The sequence below is a fragment of the Empidonax traillii genome, unplaced genomic scaffold (assembly GCF_003031625.1).
Source record: "Empidonax traillii isolate 1590-97213 ecotype Southwest subspecies unplaced genomic scaffold, ASM303162v1 scaffold1716:size85440, whole genome shotgun sequence".
In the NCBI taxonomy this organism is placed as follows: Eukaryota; Metazoa; Chordata; class Aves; order Passeriformes; family Tyrannidae; genus Empidonax; species Empidonax traillii.
In genome coordinates, this window is record NW_020956909.1 from 28,960 (window position 1) to 44,134 (window position 15,175).

General features: G+C 68.5%; 1 protein-coding gene across 1 annotated transcript in view; it reads right to left on the bottom strand.

Moving 5' to 3' along the window:
- Positions 1–15,175, bottom strand: part of PLEC (plectin) — a 56,073-nt gene that overhangs the window by 4,703 nt on the left and 36,195 nt on the right. The window contains exons 31-60 of the mRNA XM_027908461.1: positions 14,753–14,831; positions 14,396–14,539; positions 12,264–13,238; positions 11,662–11,832; positions 11,344–11,516; positions 10,933–11,092; positions 10,770–10,854; positions 10,105–10,346; positions 9,765–9,884; positions 9,542–9,652; positions 9,236–9,454; positions 8,791–8,994; positions 8,489–8,720; positions 8,150–8,376; positions 7,925–8,047; positions 7,568–7,669; positions 7,321–7,422; positions 6,855–7,001; positions 6,361–6,516; positions 5,494–5,691; positions 5,298–5,426; positions 4,736–4,906; positions 4,473–4,628; positions 3,899–4,105; positions 3,244–3,363; positions 2,803–2,972; positions 2,183–2,342; positions 1,585–1,782; positions 524–649; positions 80–223 (exon numbers count right to left, since the gene is read on the bottom strand). Coding sequence (XP_027764262.1) covers positions 80–223; positions 524–649; positions 1,585–1,782; positions 2,183–2,342; positions 2,803–2,972; positions 3,244–3,363; positions 3,899–4,105; positions 4,473–4,628; positions 4,736–4,906; positions 5,298–5,426; positions 5,494–5,691; positions 6,361–6,516; positions 6,855–7,001; positions 7,321–7,422; positions 7,568–7,669; positions 7,925–8,047; positions 8,150–8,376; positions 8,489–8,720; positions 8,791–8,994; positions 9,236–9,454; positions 9,542–9,652; positions 9,765–9,884; positions 10,105–10,346; positions 10,770–10,854; positions 10,933–11,092; positions 11,344–11,516; positions 11,662–11,832; positions 12,264–13,238; positions 14,396–14,539; positions 14,753–14,831 — 5,551 coding nt within the window. The remainder of the gene's footprint in view (positions 1–79; positions 224–523; positions 650–1,584; positions 1,783–2,182; positions 2,343–2,802; positions 2,973–3,243; positions 3,364–3,898; positions 4,106–4,472; positions 4,629–4,735; positions 4,907–5,297; positions 5,427–5,493; positions 5,692–6,360; positions 6,517–6,854; positions 7,002–7,320; positions 7,423–7,567; positions 7,670–7,924; positions 8,048–8,149; positions 8,377–8,488; positions 8,721–8,790; positions 8,995–9,235; positions 9,455–9,541; positions 9,653–9,764; positions 9,885–10,104; positions 10,347–10,769; positions 10,855–10,932; positions 11,093–11,343; positions 11,517–11,661; positions 11,833–12,263; positions 13,239–14,395; positions 14,540–14,752; positions 14,832–15,175) is intronic.

Sequence of the window (15,175 nt, forward strand, 5' to 3'; positions counted from 1 at the left end):
CCATGGAGGACCTGGAGGTGGGAGAGTCTTGGGGCCACACTCACCCTGGACAGGGATGGGGACAGGGTACCCAGCTCACCTCCTGGAAGCGACTCTTGGCGACTGTGACCCAGGACTTGATGGTGATGACAGAGTCGGGGTGGCAGGTGGCGAGGATCTCCTCCCCCAGTGAGGTGATGCACTCCAGCTCCAGCTGCTGGCACTGCAGGGACTGCATCAGCTCCTGGGGGGGGCACGGACCATGGTACTGCCAGGTCTCAGCCCCCCTGCATCCTGTCAGACCAGCCTCCACCCAGCTGGGGGGTGTGAGATGCCAAAACTCCCCCCCCCTGGGGTGTTTGGGGCCCCAAACCCCATGTTCTTGGTGTAGTGCGACCCAACATCCCACATCTCGCTGTGGGGACCCCACAGCCCAGCAGGGCCTGTCAGGGGCCGGCTGACCCCAGTGATGGGGTGTCCTTGGGCAAGGCTGGAACCACCCAGAGGTGGGGGCCAGTGGGTCCTGTTGGGGGCTGGCACCCACCTGTAGCTGGCTCTGGCACTCCTGCACAGCCGCCTCCTCCTCGGGGAAGACGCCGTACTTGAGGGTCTTCTCCGACTCGGAGAGGCGCCCCAGGAAGGAGTGCACCAGGGTGTGGAACTCCTCCGCCTGCCACGACAGTAGGGACCTGCTCAGCACCCTCCCTGTGGCCCCAGGTCCTGTCCTGAGTCCCCTGGCTGCTCAGAGCCCTGGACAGACCCTGAGTCCTGCACCTGCTGCTCCTGCCCGAGGCTGGACAAACTGCGGCACGGGCCCTGGCACCACACCGTGCCTGGGGAGAGCCGCTGCCAGCCTCGCTCAGCCCTCCTGAGGGCACATCCCACACCCCGGCTCGGTGCCTGGACACAACTTCCTCCAAGCCCCCCAGTGCCTCCCTGAGCCACGCAGCTCCCTGCCCCAGGCACCCTGTGCCACATGGGCACACCCAAAACAGGCTCCTGCAGCAGCCAGCCTGGCAGCTGGCCATGGCACCCTGTGACACGGCCACACAGAGCCCCACAGGCCCACACATCACCCGCAGTGCAGCCACACACCGAGCCAGGGCACCCCGTGGAGAACCCCCAAATGCACGGCCGCCCACCGAGCCTGGGAACCTCGTGGAGGACCCTGGAGCATGGCCATGCCAAGCCTGGGAACCTCATGGAGGACCCTGGAGCATGGCCATGCCGAGCCCGGGCACCCCACAGCGAGTGAACCCCCAAAGGCACAACCACACACCAACCAGGGACCCCACAGAGAACCCCCAAAGGCACAGCCACACACCAACCAGGGACCCCACAGAGAGCCCCCAAACGCACAGCCACCCACCAAGAACCCCATGGAGCACCCTGGAGCTCAACCACCCACCGCCTGGATACCCCACACCCCTATGACTGCCTCAGCCTTCCCATACAGGTGCCCCAAAGGGTTCCCCTGCTGTTCTTACTGCCCACCCCCCCCTCCAGTAGACCCCAAACCCAGGGGTTCCCCTGCTGCCCCCCAAGACCCCTCGCTCACAGCAGACCCCAACCTGGGGGTTCTCCTCTCGCCCCCCCAGCCCTCACCTGCCGCAGCGCAGCCTCCAGCCGGGCTTGTTTGGAGAGGGAGAGTTTGCAGACCAGGTCCCAGCGGGTGCTGAGCTCCTCCACCTGCCTCTGCAGCCACTGCGAGTCCACGCTGCTGCTGCCGCGTGTCAGGTCCCTCACCGAGCGCTTCAGCGTCTTGATGCAGCTGGCACGCTTGCCCAGCTCCTTCTGGAACACCTGGCAGGGAGCGCAGGAGGGGTGGGAGGTGCTGGGGGGGGGTCCCAGAACCCTGCCTGGACCTTGTTACCGAGCAGGGTTCCTGCGCGCCCCAAACCTCATAGCGGCGAGCACCAGGGGGGTTTCCCTGCACCCCAAACCTCCCAGCAGCAGGTACAGGGCTCCCACGTGCACCCCAAACCCTCCCAGCAGTGGGGTACACAGGGCCCCCCAGTGCTGACCCAGGATGGGGGGCACAAGCTGAGGTCAAACGGGGACTGCTCTGGGTGAGCAAAGCCCCTGCCCTGTGCCTGGGTCCGGTCCTGTCCCAGATGGAGGGTGGGCACAGCGGGGACAGAGCCCAGGGCTCCCTGAGGGCTAACACCAGGCAGGGCCCTCCCACGCAGCCTGGGACACCCACCTTGTGCTTGTCCATGAGGTCCCCGACCAGGTCCCGGTCCCCTCCGACGGGCATGTCCTCGCTGAGCTGCGGCTCGGCGCGGTACAGCCAGTCCATGAGGGCCTGCAGCGCGTCCGTGAACTTGCCCGAGAAGAGCAGATTCTCCTCCAGCTTGTGCTGCCTGCCAAGGGGGGCACGGGAGATGTCACAAGTGCCAGGGGTCACCCGCAGAGCCGGGTATGGCCATCCCATCACACCAGCTGGCAGTGCCATTATGGACAGGGAGAGATCCTAGCAGTGCCATTATGGACAAGGACAAGTGCTGGCAGCACCGTTAGGGACAGGGATAGGCCCTGGCAGTGTCCTCATGGGAGAGGGCCTGGCTGCACCCCAGTGGCAGCAGTGCTGGGCGTGGGGGTCCCGGAGCAGGGAGTGGGATGATCAGGGAGGAAGGGCAGTGCCACGTCCTCGCCTGAGACCCCCAGAGCAAGCAGAGAACACACCCATATCATCCTGTACCATTCCCCTCCCATCCCATCTGCATCCCAACCCCTTCCCCACCCCATGACCACTCCAACCCATGTCCATCCCCATCCCCATCCCCATCCCCATCCCCATCCCCATCCCCATCCCATTCCCACCTCTCCGCAGCACGGCTGCACAGCGCATCCCAGCGCTCCTTGAGCTCCCCCAGCAACTCCTCCAGCGGCTGCAGGTCCTGGGGGAGCCGGGCCCCCTCCCGCAGCGCCCGCCCGCTCCGCACAGTCGCCTCATACACCGGCCGCTTCGCCCGCAGCACCTTCTGGAACGCCTGGGGGGCCCCACGGGCAGGTGTTGAGTCCCTCAGCTAGGGAGAGACTCCCCGTGCTCCTCTGAGTGCTGCAGGAGCGTTGGGGTCCCTTTCCAGGTCTCCTCACTTTGCAGAATAGCCCTAGGAAGGTATCTGATGCCCCCACCCCCCCGGCTCCAGGGGATTTCCCTCAGGGTGCTTGGGATCCCCTATCTGGAGCCCCCAGCCACCCAGCTCTGCTCCCCACAGCCCTCCTGGAACCCCTCTGTGCCCAGGAGCAGGGCAGCCTCACCTTGTGCTCAGCCAGCTGGCACTTGATCTCCTCCTGGCTGGTGGGAGCATCCTGTGGCACCTCCAGGCTCTGCTCCACCTCATCCATCCAGTCCAGGAGCAGCCGCCGGGACTCGCTGAACTGCAAGGAGGGGAGGTTTGGGGAGGGCTGCAGGGGGCTGGGGGGGCAAAGTGTGGCTGGGGCAACCCAGGCAGGAGCCACGGAGCCACACAAGGGAGTGGCACAGCCCTGGCACCACTTCGGGGCAAACCATGGGCCAGTACGGCACGGTGGCAGCACCAGAGCCTGCTCCCAGCGGGACCTGTGTCATGGAATCATCAGGCTCAGGATGGTTTGGGTTGGAAGGACCTTAAAGCTCATCCAGTGCCACCCCCTCCCATGGGTAGGGACACCTTCTGCTATCCCAGGTTGCTCCAAGCCCCGTCCAACCTGGTTTTGGACACTTCCAGGGATGGGGCAGCCACAGCTTCTCTGGGCAACCTGTGCCAGGGCCTCCCCACCCTCGCAGCCAAGAATTTCCTCCCATCTAACCCTGCTCTCTGGCAGTGGGAAGTCATTCCCCCTTGCCCTGGCACTCCAGGCCCTTGTCCAAAGCAAACCAAGGGGCAGAGTCCCCTCCCCAACCCACAGGGGCAGCGGCCCATGTCCACGGTACCTGCTTGCTGCGCTTTCGTGCCTCCTCCAGCGCTGCCCCCCTCTCAGCTGCCCTCTGCAGCACCTTGCCCAGGCGCTCCCGTGCCGCCAGCACCAGGTTCTGGATGACAGCCCCATCCTGCTTCCGGCTGAAATCCTTCAGGCGTGCAGCCACGGCCTCCAAGCCACCCAGCTTCTCCCCATAGGCATTCGCCTCCTTCACCAGGGCCTGCAGGGAGGGGGCAGCTGTGGGTGGGTGGGTGGTCCTAGGGCAGGTGGGGAGCCCCTGGGCACAGCTTGCAGCGGGATGGGACACAGAGCCCACTCACTCCACTGCTTGCAGGGATAGATGTCCCACCCGCCGCCCAGAGATCTCTCTGTGGGTGCCACATGGGACCCCCCCTTTGGGGAGACCCCAGCCCCATGAACCAGCCTGAGGGAGATCTGTCTGCCAGTGCCACACGGGAGATCTCTGTGCAGACCCCAGCCCCGTGAACCAGTCGGGGGGGATCTCTCCGCGGTTGCTCTCCGGGCAGACTCCATCTAGCCCCATGAATCAGCCCCCGGAGCACCGCACCGGCTCCTCCCTCCCTTGCCTTGTGCTCCTGGATCTGGGCGGTGACGGTGTCGAGGACGAAGCTGGGCGGTGCCGGGGACCCCAGCAGCTCCTCGGCGTGGGCCACCCAGCGCAGCAGCTCCTGGGCAGAGCCGTGGAACTCGGTGGTGACCGTCAGCCCCTCGGCCAGGCGCTCCTGCGGGGGGAAACAGGCGCTGACGGGGAGCGGGCACCCACCGCCCCGGCGCCGGGGCCGGTCAGGGTGAGCCCGCCCCCGGGGTCGGAGCCCCCCGCCCCACACACCTTCCTCTCCTGGGCCTCGGCCTGGACGCTCTCCCACTTCTGCTCCAGGAGCCGCAGGCTGTGCTCGGTGCTGCAGGGCCGCCGGGCGCGGCACGACTCCAGCAGCCGCTGCAGCCGCTCCCGCAGCCCCCGGTACGTCACGGCCCGCGCCTCCAGCTCCCGGCACAGCTCCTGCCGGGCACACCGGGCACACCGGGCACTCCGGGTCAGCGCCCGCCGCGGGGCCGGCGTGGGAACAGGGACGGGGAACGGGGAACGGGATGAGGACAGGGATAGGGATGAGGAAGGGGTCAGCGACAGTAAACGGGGGACGGGGACAGAGACTGAGATGGGGACAGGAAAAGGGTCAGGAACAGGGAACAAAGGTAGCTCCTGCTCTGTCTCAGGGAGCTGGAGGAGGGTGGAGAGGGATACCAGGCTCTGCCTGGTCAGGGAGAGGAGGCAGCAGAGAAGGGTCTTGGCCCCTCATTGTGGAGGGGGGTCGATTTGGGGGAACACATCCCCCTGAGGGACCCCGGGGCACAGCCCTGGCAGCGGGGCCCGGCCCACTGCCGGTGCTCACCAGGTGCGCGTTGAGTTTCTCTTTGGTGGCATCCGGGTGGCCCCAGGCCGGTTTGGAGCAGAAGAGCTGCAACTCCACCTGCTCCAGCCACTGCAGCAGCTCTGTGATCTCCAGTGTGATGTCCTGCACCTGGGGGTGAGGAGGGGCTCAGCAAACAGCCCCACCGGCCAGCAGCGCCGCAGCCCCACTCCCGTACCTGGCTGAGGTTGTTCTCCAGCTCCAGCTGCCGGCTCTCGGTCTCGCTGCGCACCAGGTCCCAGTGCTGGCCCAGCTGCTGGAGGCTGCGCTGCAGCCCCTCCACGCTCTCCCCCAGGCTGGACAGCAGCAGCCCCTGCCCGGCCTCGGTCACTGACTGCACCGTGCGGGCGTGGGACATCACATCTGTCCGCAGCACCTGCAGAGGGGCAGTGGGGTCACGGCTGGGACCGCAGCAGGGACACGCCGTACCCCACCAGCTGTGCTGCACAAAGCCCCTCGCTCTCAGTGCCTGGGACACCTCTGCCAATCGTGTCATCGCTGCCACCCCACTGATGGAGTCTGGGGGTGCCACACAGAGGGAGGACAACACCTAGGGGTGCCCCTGACTCTTGCTCTCAGCAGAGCATGGGGCTGAGGCATCAGATTTGCCGATTCGTAGCAGGGGGTTGGCCAAGGCAGGCATAGAGGTGACAGGGTACCCTCTGCATAACATCCCCCGGTGCGGGGCCAGCCTGGTCCTTGCACAACCTCGCCTGCATCAGGCACGAGTGTGCCCAGGCAAGGGACTGCGGCACTGGGATGGCACAAAGACAGCTCATTCCTTCCACGGTGTCACTGCGGGAGGGGACATGTCCTCATGCCACAGCTTGCCCGGCCTGGCCACCACTGCAGCAGCCCAAGGAGGGGCTGGGCAGCACCCTGCAGCCAGGACACACCCCCTGAGGGTGGGACCATGGCCAGGACCCCCCTAGGACACACCCCCTGGGGGTGGGACCATGGCCAAGACCCCCAGGACCCTCAGCAACGGTCCCAGTCTGGGTCCCCACCTGTGCTATGTGTGCCCTGGGCCACGGCCCAGCCTCACCTTGTGCTTGGCCAGCTCGATCTCGCAGCTCTGCAGGTCGGGGCACAGGGGTGCGGGGCCACGCAGCTGCTCCCCGGTGCGGCTCAGCCACTGCAGCAGCTCGGCCAGTTGGTGCTGGAACTGCCCCAGCCCCAGCAGCGCCGCCTCCAGCTGGTGCTGCCGAGGGGAAGAGGCAATGTCAGGGGGAATGACGGCAGCCCCAGCCCCATGTCCGGCACCCACCCAGCACCCATTCAGTGCCCACCTGGCCCCACACAACCCAGCGTGCCCAGCACCTGCATGGGCACCTGGCGCCACAGGGCGCACTCTGTGTCCAACGACTCCACTGCCTCCCTCACCCTCCCAGCTCCACACGCGGCGCCCATGTAGAACCCCCTTGAACCCCCCAGACCCACCACACCCACCCAGCCCCACACAGCCAGCACCCTCATGGCACCCCCTGTACCCACCCAGCTACCTCCTGTCACCCCACGCAACCCCCTGCCCCCTCCCACCTGTCGGCTGACGATCTCCTCCTCCAGGTGGTCCCAGCGCTGGCGGAAGTCACTGAGCGCAGCTGGGGGGTCCCCCTGCCCCGTGCCCCCCTGGTGCCGCAGGCTCTCCACGTCCACCTTGCACTGGTACAGCTCCCGCTTGAACTCCTGGGGGCCAGCACCGGTGGGTGACCCCGGCTCCATACCCCGGGAGGGGGTCTGCCTGTCACCAGGCACTGCAATGGCACGGCACCTGCACCTGGGCACGGGGCTGCTCTTCGCAGGGAGCCGACACCCAACCTGCCCAGGGACCTTGTAGGGGGCAGGACTTGACCTCCCAGCACCCACCATGGAGGCACCAGCACCGTACAACCTGCCACCCCTCCATTCCCCTGCTGTCTAGAGCGCCCCGCTGTCCCCTGCCTGCCCCATCCGGCGGCACAGGATGGCTCGGCACAACGTGGCACGACATGGCACATCACGGCACCTTAAGCTCTGCCAGTTGCTGCTGCACCATGTCCAGGTCCCCGCCGACCAGGAACTCCTCAGCAATGCGCAGCTCGGCCGTGTCCAGCCACTCCAGCAGCCGCTGGGGATGGGGGGGAGAGATGGGAGATCACAATTGAGGGGTCCCATGGTGGCCTCACAGCCCCTTGTGCCCCTCAGCAGGGACGGGGGGGGAGTGACTCAGCTCCCTCCGTGGGGGAGGCCTGCTGGAGGGCCCCCGCACCCACCTGCATCGTGTCCTGGTAGCTGAGGGCAGCCTGGAGCTGCTCCTCGAGGCGCCCGTTCCGCTCCGTCCACACCCGGCTCAGGCTGTGCCAGGAGGAGTAGAGCTGCGGCCGGGCACAGGGTCAGCGGTGCCATGGGGGGGGACAGGGTATGGGGTCTGGGGGATGGGAGTGGCACCACGCAGGCATCCAGGCACAGGGGACAGTGGCACTGTACAGGGGCCTGGGTGGGAAGGTCAGTGGTGCTGTGCAGGGGTCTGGAGTGCAGGGATCAGTGGCACTGCCCAGGGTCAGGGGACACCCCATCCCCTCAGCCCCGGGACCTCATCCCTCACTGAACCCAACCCCAGGGACACTCACATCGTCCAGGCTTTTGGTGACGTCGGGCTTGTCAGGGTCTCCGCAGGAGGCCATCAGCTCCACGCCCAGGCTGCCCAGCGTGTCCAGCTCGCCCTGCAGGGCATCGATCTCTTCCCGCAGCCCCTGCACATGGCACGGGGATCAGGAGCCTGGAATGAGGACTGCCCGTGCGGGGGGACCGCCTGTGCCACAGCGCTGCCACCCAGGCCCCCGCCCCAGCCGTACCTGCATGGTGCGCAGCCGCGTGCGGATGGCCTCGGGCTCCCCGTCAGCCTCCTCCAGCCCCAGCACCAGCTGCTGGGTGTCACTGAGCGCCAGCACCAGCTCGGACAGGCCGTGCCAGAAGCGCTCAGCCAGCGCCAGCAGCTCCCGCAGCCACCGCTCCTGCTCCTGGCAGCGGCCGCGCAGGGAGCCCCACTGCAGCAGCAGCTGTGCCGTGCGCTCCTGGATCCCTGGGGGCACGAGGGGGTGGGGATCAGGGTGCTCTGAGGGACCCGGCACCCCCACACAGCCCCGACAGGGACAGACAAGCACGCCGTGCCCACCCCTCCTCTGTGCCGATACCTCTGGCTGCGGCGTCGGAGCTGACTGCCTGCACGGTGGCCAGCAGCTCTCTGCCCTGCTCCTGGATGCCCTCCAGGGCCACCCCCAGCTTCTCCAGCTCGCCCAGGGCCAGGCTGTTCTCCCGGATCTGCTCCCGCAGGTGGGCCGCATCCCCGCGGACGGGGGGCTGGCTCTGCAGCCGGCTCTGCAGCCGCTCCAGGCACTCCAGCAGCAGGTCCATGCGCTCCGTCAGCTGGGGACCAGCCCAGTCACTCGAGGGGACACCCGTGGGGACACCCCCTGCCCCGGTGCCAGCCCCATACCTGGCTGTATCGCGGCAGGGCATCCTCCAGCAGAGCCGCCGCCTGGCGCACACGCTCGCGGATGCAGCCGTACTGCTCCTCAGCCTCCTGCCAGCGCCGCTGGAACGGGGCTCCCTGCTCTGGGCTCAGCTCCACCAGCTGTGCTGACACGCGCTGAAGCTTCCCCACCAGTGGCCGGTGCTCAGCGATGGCCTCCCGCAGACTCTGGGAGTGAGGAGCAGCCATGGGGCCAACATCGGGGTGGCACGTGCCCCATAGGGATTCATCCCACGGGGCCATGTTCCGGTGCACCCTAGCGCTGCTCCCAGCAGGCTCACGCTCAGAGAGTGCCCCAGCCCGGTGGGCCCCCCGGTGATGCCACCTCATCCCGTCACCTCTCCACTCCCAACCCCACAGGACAGCCGAGCACGTCCCTCCACGTCCCTGCCCCTGTCCCTGCCTGCACCTGCAGCAGCGCCTGCTGCTCCTTGAAGGCCTCATAGCTGATGGCATTGGGGGAGAGCTGCACCCCCAGGGCCTGTGTCTCCTCCAGCCAGGGCAGCAGCTCCTCGAGTGCTTCGGAGAACTGGGTGAGCAGGGACTGGGCATGCTCCAGTTGCACGGCACAGGCGCCGCTGCGCAGGGAGAGCTGCTCCGTGCGCTCCCGCAGCGCCTGCACCGATGGCTGTAGAGACAGGGGGTCAGCAGGGGATGTGGGGCACGGCCATCCCCAGGTGCTGGCAGCATCCCCTCTGGCAACTGCCCGACTCACCTGGAGGCGCTGCCGCAGGGGCTCGGGGCAGCAGTGCAGCAGCAGCGGGTCTGAGATCCCCAGCAGACGCTCAACCAGGCCCCGGCAGTGCAGGACCTCAGCAGAGAGCAGCTGGAACGGAGCAGCAGGTGGGTGCCAGGTGCTGGGGGTCAGTGGCGGGCCCAGCGGAATGGGGATGCCAAGCCAGTGTCCCTGGGACCCCTGGGCACCGCTGCAGACCCACCTTCTGCTCGGAGAGCTGTGAGCTGAGAGCCTCAGAGTCCAGCTGCACACGGCCGATCTCCTCCAGCCGCTCGCCCAGCCCAGTCACACGGGCAAGCTGGGACTCCAGCACCTGCTCAAACTATGGCAAAGGGACAGATGTCAGACGGGCAGAGTGGGCACACACTGGGGCAGCTGCTCCAGGACAGAAACTCTTGACACATCCCAGTCCCACAGGACTGTCTCCCATAACCCAGAGTATCCCACTCAGACCCAACTCCACCATCTCCCACTGCAGAGAGATGCTGGGAATGGTAAAGGGAGGCAGAGGGTGACAGTCCCCAAAGTGCCACGTCCCACACCTTCTCCCTGTCACTGGCGCTGACCAGGGGCTCCTGACCATCATCCTGGCTCTCCCGCTTGCCCAGCTCCTTCTCCATACGGCCCAGCCACAGTGCCAGGTCCTCAGGGGCCGTGCCCAGGAGGGACGAGGCTTCCAGGGTCTGCCCCAGCCGGTGTGCGGTGTCGGTGCTGCTCTGGCCCACGATGAGGTATCGCATCCTCAGCGACTCCATCTTCTCCTGTACCAGCTGGGCCTCCTCCCCTGCAGCCACACCACACCAGTATCAGCGCCTCCATCCCAGCATCCCCAGGCGTGCCAACAGCCACACTGACTGTTTTCATCGCTCTGTCCTGACCTTTCTCCTCTCCTGCTGCTCCCGGAGCTGGATCTGGCCCCTCATCCCGCTGTCAGCAAAATCCACCTTCCCAGCTTCCCCTCACCATGGCTGCACCCTGTCCCACCATGGCCTTGACCCTCAGGTTCTGCCCTGGCCACTCTCCATCCCATGGGATGCTGTGCCTCTTCACACCACCCTACAGCTCCCGGTGGGGAGCAGCACATTCCAAGGACCCCCAGTGCCCAGGGGTGCCATCACTGGGCTGGGCTCCCGCACTCTGTGCTCATCCCATCCCGCACTCCACAGTCCCAACCCCGTGGCCGCCACTCCTGGCCATTGCCACTCACCTGTCACCATCTCCAGGACCTGCTGCCCTCTCTCCAGGGCGCTGTCCAGCTCTCCCAGCCGCCCGCGGATCTCCTCACAGAGGGCCTGGGCAAGAAGCTCCCGTGGCAGTGACCGACAATGACATAGGTGCCCGTGCCCACCCTGTGCCCACCCCGGTCTCACCTGGGTCTGCCGGTGGGCATCCTGCACACGGCTGACACAGCCATCGGTACGCCAGAGCTGGGCCAGCTGTCGCTCCGTGGCACTGAGCCACTCCTGAAAGGCATCCACAGCCTCCTGGAAGCCCTGAGCCGCCGGCAGGATCCGCTCCAGGCGGCCGTACCTGTGTCAGGAGGGCTGGGTGAGCCCAGGGGTGATAATCTCTGAGGCTGGACTGGCTGCAGAGCCCCAGAGCAACTGCCCCTGTGCAGCCCTGGCATGTGGCATGGGGATGGTTCCTCTGCCATGGTGGCCCTGATGTCAGCAGGGCAGGGCACAGGAGGATATCAGGGTGTCATGGTGACACAGCTGGTGAGGACATCAGTGGCTATAGCCTGTGCCTGCCCGGTGACGAGGGCCTGGACCCTGACCCACCTGGCTTCAGCCTCCTGCATCAGCTTGTCCCACCTCTCCCTGAGGTCGAAGAGGCTGGCACTGTCCTCAGGCACCGCCGAGCTGGAGCCTCGCGTCCCCGCTCTGTCCGACAGTCCGTCCTGCAGGACGAGCTCCACACGTGGCCTCCGCTCCTCCAGCAGCCGCTTCAGGAGCTGCAAGGCAGGGGGGCACTGCGCTGTGCCGGGGACCCCGCCCGCCCCCGCCACCTTGGCACAGCCCTGGGCGGCGGCTCCAGCCCCGGCCTCCTAATCCCCAGCCGGAGCGCGTGGGCGGGACGCGCCAGCCGGCCCTGCTGACCTTCTGCTCCTCCAGCTGCGCCTTCGCCACCTTCGCCTCCGCCGACGGCGGCTTCTGGTTGCTCACCAGCTCCTCCATGTCGGCCACCCAGGCCAGCAGCCGCTCTAGCGTCTCCTGGGCCCGCTCCGCGCCCGCCACCTCCTCTGGGACAGGGACGGCCCGCGGGGACACCTGTGGGTAGAGAAGTGGCTGAGCCGCCCAGGTGGGCGGGCAGGGGGCAGCCGTGGGGCTGGGCTGCGACCCCACACTGTGCCCTGTCCGGGAGGTGTCGTCGGGGACAGTGAGACCCTGCCCAGCCCATGAGGTCCTCCCCGGCGTCCCTCGCAGGGCTCTCCAAAGCAGGGCCTGCGCACTCGGCATCGTTTGGACCCCTCTGGACACACGATCCTCGCCAGCCGCGAGAACGGGGCGGACTCCCTGTCCTACGGCACCGGGCCGGGTGCCACCAGCACCAGGGCACAGACCCCGGTGACCCTGCTTGAGCCCCAGCCATGGGAGAGGAAGGGCAAGAGTCGCTGCCGAGAGACCCATGCCAGAGGGCAGCCCCGTGGCTCAGGGTTGGCACAGTGTCCTCCCGGCGAGGGTCCCTGACCGACATTCACCTCGGTGGCATCCGCATGTCCGGCGCAGCCGGCGGCAGCGAGCTCCCCCACACGCTCCGTCAGCACGGTGACCGTCCGGGTGACCACGGGCTCGCCGCCCTTCTCGCCCACCGGATACTCGGTCACCTCCACGATCTCGGTCACGATGGTCTCAGTCACCTCCGTCACCTCCGTCACTTCCCGGGTGGTGACAGGTTTCCAGGACCAGGTGCTGCGGGGGACGCCGGCCCGGGGGGGTGTCCAGGCTGCGCCCCCCACCTGCCCCTTCACCGGAACGCCGGCCGTGCCCCCGTTCTGCACCGCCACCTCAGACTGGCTGCGCCTCAGCACCGGGCTGCCCGGCCGGCTCCGAATGGCACCGGGTACGGGGCTCCACCCGTTCTCCACCGGCACCGGCGCCTTCTCCGGCAGCCCTGGACAGGCCTCCGTGACGCCTCCAGCGGGCGGCTGCCCCTCATCCAGCCCCGGCTCCCGGCACGGCGGCTCCCGCAGGAGCTCCTCCGGCCGTCGGCTCTTCTCGCCCAGGCAGCTGGGCCGGCTCACCGAGTTCCCCATGGCGCGGCCGCCGGGCCCCCGCCTCAAATCCCGGCCTGCAACAAGCCAGGGGACACGCGCGTTGCCGGGGCCACCGCGGGGCCCCGGACTCCGTCCTGCGCCCGGGTCACCCCTCCCGCCCCCCTGCGCTGCCGGTTCTGCCTGACCTCCCGCTCCGGTGTGGGGGGGCTCTGGCCGAGCAGCAAAGGGCTGCCCAAAGCCAGGGCACAGGGAAGGGAGGACGGGACGCTGACCGTCACCGGGGCCTGGCGGAGGGAGAAGACCCCCCCGGGCAGTTCCCGGGTGCCCGTCCTGTGTGTCTCGGCAGCAGGCGCGGCAGGAGCGGCAGCGCCAGGCACTGGGGACAGGAAGATGCTCCCGCCTTGTGTCGCCTTGTGCCGTTGGATTAACGAGGGCGGCGGAGCCGGGAGAGGGGAGCATCTGTCCGGGGGGACGGGGGGCTGGGAGTGGCCGAGTGCACACAGCGACGGGTGGGCAGGCAGGGGGCAGGCAGGGGACAAGCAGGTGGCCTCCCACCCTGCCAGCACTGCCGCAGCCATAAATCGCCCAGCGTGACCCGGCAGGACCCTCCCCCGGCAGCCCCCCCTGCCAGCCCCCCGTGCCGCAGCTGCAGCACTCCCGGTCCCCGGCCCCACATTCGGCCCTCCGGCTCGGCCCCGGGCACACGCCCCTGTGCACGTGGGTAAACACACACCCCCACACGTGTGTACACACACACACATACACACACACACGCTCCCACTCCCCTACATGTGCACACACACCCCGACAAGCACACCCCGCGCTCTCACTCCCATGCAGGGGGCAGCGGCAGGACCCCCGCGCCTTTGTGAACTGTGACATGAAACGCACCTGTGACAGCCCCGCACACGCGTGGGGAGCGCACGTGCACCCACACGCACCCGCCCTGGCCGTGTGCCCCGGGGTGTCCCGGCCGTGGGCATCGAGCCCCCGCGCCGTGAAACACGCCACGGGCACGGTCCCCATGCACAGTCACCGCACACACACCCACAGCGGAGTCCCGACACTCGCACCCGCGGGGCATCGCACACCCACATCGTCCCCCCTCCCCATGTATCGGGGTCCCTTGGGACCGCACGAGTGGGAGGACCACGACGCGGGGTGACTCGAGGGAACCCCTCTCCGCGCCCCTGCCCCGGGGGTGCTGCGGGGACACAGACCCCGCCCGGACCCGCGCGAAACGCGCAACCCACACTCACCCCTCTGCGGCTCCGGGCGTCCATGGGGCCGGGCTGGGACCGCCGCCGTTAGCGGCCGGGGGGGACCCGGCCTGTGCGGGAGAGCGGGGCGGGGGCAGCGGGGTGGCTCGGTCCCCGTTACCGCCGCCCCGGCCCCGCCGCCTTTGTGCGCCGCGCCCGCGGCGCGGGGGGGAGCGCAGAGAGCGGGGGGTACCGGCGAGGACCCTCGCACCGGCCCCGGCCCAGCTCGGTGGGGCTGGTCTGACCCTGGCCACGCCGCCGCCCCCGTTAACCCTCCGGGCGCCGATCGCCGCCGTTACCGGGGAAACCCCCGGGGCCTCGCAGCTATCCCGCGGGGGAGGGGCGGCGCCGGCCCACCGCCCGCCCCGCGCCGGCCGGGGGGGCGACACCCCGCACGGGCACCGGCCTTGACACCGACACCAGCACCTGCTCCTCCACCGCACTGACACCGGCACCGACCACCACCCGCACCGGCACCAGCACTGCCACCTGCCCCTGTCCCTGCACCATTACAGACACCAGCGCCTTCCCCGGCATCAGCAGTTGCCCCGGCACCAACACCGACACTTACAGCAGCTGCCACCTACACCAACACCGGCATCGGCACCGGCACTGACACCGGCACCTGCCCCCCCACTGCACCGACACCGCCCCACAGTGTCAGAGCTCCTCCAGCTCCGGGGTTACACCCCCCAGGGAGCACTGAGCCCCCACCTTGGCTCTGGCCCCCCGGCTCCAGCCCCAGGCAGAGGATGCCTTGGTCACCGAGGGGCTCGGCCCGTTCCTCAGGGCTCTGCGGGTGCGAGGGCTTTTGAGCCAGAGGCTGGGGGGACTCAGTTGAGCAGGGGAGGCTCAGTGAAGCAAAGCACGGCTGGGGGGCCCAGGCTGGGCTGCCGAGATGCTATAGTGAAGCCCACCCTGAAAGCCGGGGTGCCGCAGACCTGAGGCTCCGGGACACCTTCCCGCTGCCACCCTGGGTGCTGGAGGAACCCGGGGGCTGCCGGAGGTGCCGGGGTACAGGTTGCTCCTGCCCGCGGTGTGAGCCCGCTCCCCACTCTGCTCAGACCCAGCTCCGTGGCCCCCCAGCCAGTGAGAGCCCCCCAGGGCAGGGGTCCTGCCACACGGTGCTGCACGGGT